Source organism: Priapulus caudatus, unplaced genomic scaffold (assembly GCF_000485595.1).
Source record: "Priapulus caudatus unplaced genomic scaffold, Priapulus_caudatus-5.0.1 Scaffold10809, whole genome shotgun sequence".
Classification (NCBI taxonomy): domain Eukaryota; kingdom Metazoa; phylum Priapulida; class Priapulimorpha; order Priapulimorphida; family Priapulidae; genus Priapulus; species Priapulus caudatus.
Window position 1 is genome coordinate 308 of NW_014587870.1, and position 2,097 is coordinate 2,404.

At 43.4% G+C, this 2,097-nt stretch overlaps 1 protein-coding gene across 1 annotated transcript; it reads right to left on the reverse strand.

The window, feature by feature from the left end:
- Positions 1-237: 237 nt before the first annotated feature.
- On the reverse strand, positions 238-1,122 carry LOC106820324 (transmembrane protein 185A-like; the record flags this gene model as incomplete). Its single annotated transcript, XM_014824848.1, has 2 exons — positions 907-1,122; positions 238-321 (listed from the first exon to the last, which is right to left on the reverse strand). Coding segments are annotated over exons 1-2 (270 nt in total), but the record flags the coding sequence as incomplete, so codon positions are not given.
- Between the last annotated feature and the right edge of the window lie 975 nt (positions 1,123-2,097).

The window sequence follows — 2,097 nt, forward strand, 5'->3', positions numbered from 1 at the left end:
CTTACATGTGGGAAAAGTACAATCCCCGTTTCCAATCCATGAGGAGCAAGTACCAACATGAATCTTTTTATGTAGGCAGTTACATTGCAGTAAAAATTTGTCTTGCCACAGAGATGTTTATCTGGGGAACATGAAGATGGCAAACAAGATGCTTCCTGATCGTGATAAACGTTTAAGCATGTCAATGACACACATGCATATTACAATAAATAATCAAAGACAGAAAAAGCAACCTACCACCCAACTCCATCCGATGATCTCGTCCAATCGCAGAGGAATGAAGATGAACTGCAATATGTTTACGGAACTGAACAGCTCCATCTACAGTGAAAAAAGGAAAGGATTTCATTAGACAAAGCTTACGCAGCAGGGCCACTGGCCGAAAAATTTCTAGGGGAGGGACAAAATTTAGTTACTCAGCTGAGCAGTCATGATAGAAAGAAAGGTGCACCTCTCTGTCAGTGTATATAGTATGCGTGTGTGTGTGTGTGTGTGTGTGTGTGTGCGTGTGTGTGCATGTGTGTGTGTGCATGCGCATGTGCGTGTGTGTGTGTATGTGCGTGTGTGTATGTGTGGGGGGAGGGGTCATGTGATAACCTGGGATTATAGCTGCAAGCACTAATGACTGCATGATGATTTATATGTATTTTAGGGTTTGTTACGATAGCCTCTCTAGTCATTTTGCGCATCTACCCATCTCGCCCCCTCTCCACAGGCTACGACTCCTACCGATACCACCTTGCTGGTACTACTACAGGACTGCCCCACCCCCCGAGTCAACCGTTCAAGGATATAAGAGCTGCTCCCCAATTCATATTCCCAATGTGCGACATGTGCAAATGTGGACAGCTCTTATATCCTTGGGCCGAGTCAACTAGCGGGCGATCCAGTCGCGCCGCGTCGTACCTCGAACGCCCGGTCGTGCCGGAAGCCCCAGATGCAGACGGCGATGGCGATGATGCTGACGAAGACGAGCGGGATGAAGACGAGGGTCCAGAGCGGCTGCCGCGCGTCGTGCACGTTCTCCAGCTTGTTGCAGACGAGCATCTCGAACATGAGGAGGATGACGTGCAGCGCGACACTGATCATCATCGCCTTGTAGTGGACGTAGCCCTCGCCCTCGATCCTACGTTAAAATCACGTTAAGTTACAGGGGCCGGTTTCACGAAGCGTAATTAAGTCCTTAATCATGATTAAATCACTAATCATGATTAACTTCTCGTACTTAAATTGAAGTGACTGTTTCACGAAGCTAAATTAACTTTAATCATGATTAACTTCTCGTACTTAAATTGAAGTGACTGTTTCACGAAGCGTAATTAACTTTAATCATGATTAAGTTAATCACAATATTTAATTCTACTCAGGGGCATGATTAAATCCACTAATCATGATTAGTTGCTAGTACTAGTAGTAGTATGTAGGTAACTAATCATAATTACAGGAGGTTGAGTATGATTAGTGATTTAATCATAATTAAAGTTAATCACGCTTCGTGAAACCGGCCCCTGGTATATATATCGGCATCCGTTCATCTACGTGAGATGGTGGATATGGAGCAACATGTCATATCTGGTGAGGCCACTCAGTTGTTCATGCTGCAAAAATGGCTGCTACCTGCTAATTACAGGTAGGTCCCGTTTCACGACGGTCCGTGTTACGACTTCACATTTTCATTTACGACTTCACTTTATTTCGAGTTTATTTCGAGTTCGAGTTTCGAGTTTCGAGTTTCGAGTTTATTTCGAGTTCACTTTATTTCGTTTATTTCGATTTTCACTTCACTTCACTTTATTCACTTCATTACGACTTCATTTACGACTTCACATTTTCAAAACTACCTAAAAAATTGAAAATAACAAAAAAAATCGCAACTCTATAATAACACATTGCAGCAACGCCTGTGAGTCCAAACACGCAATATGTGCTTCTTTTGTTTTTCATGGTGCATTGTGGGTGGAATGATAGCATTTAATTGCATTGTAATTTGGTCTTGTTTTAGGACTTTTCATTTTACGACCATGTTTTACCGGAATCTAACCCTGTCGTAAAACAGGACCTCAGGGTTCTCCCTACGTTGCGCAAACGGGGCGCGCG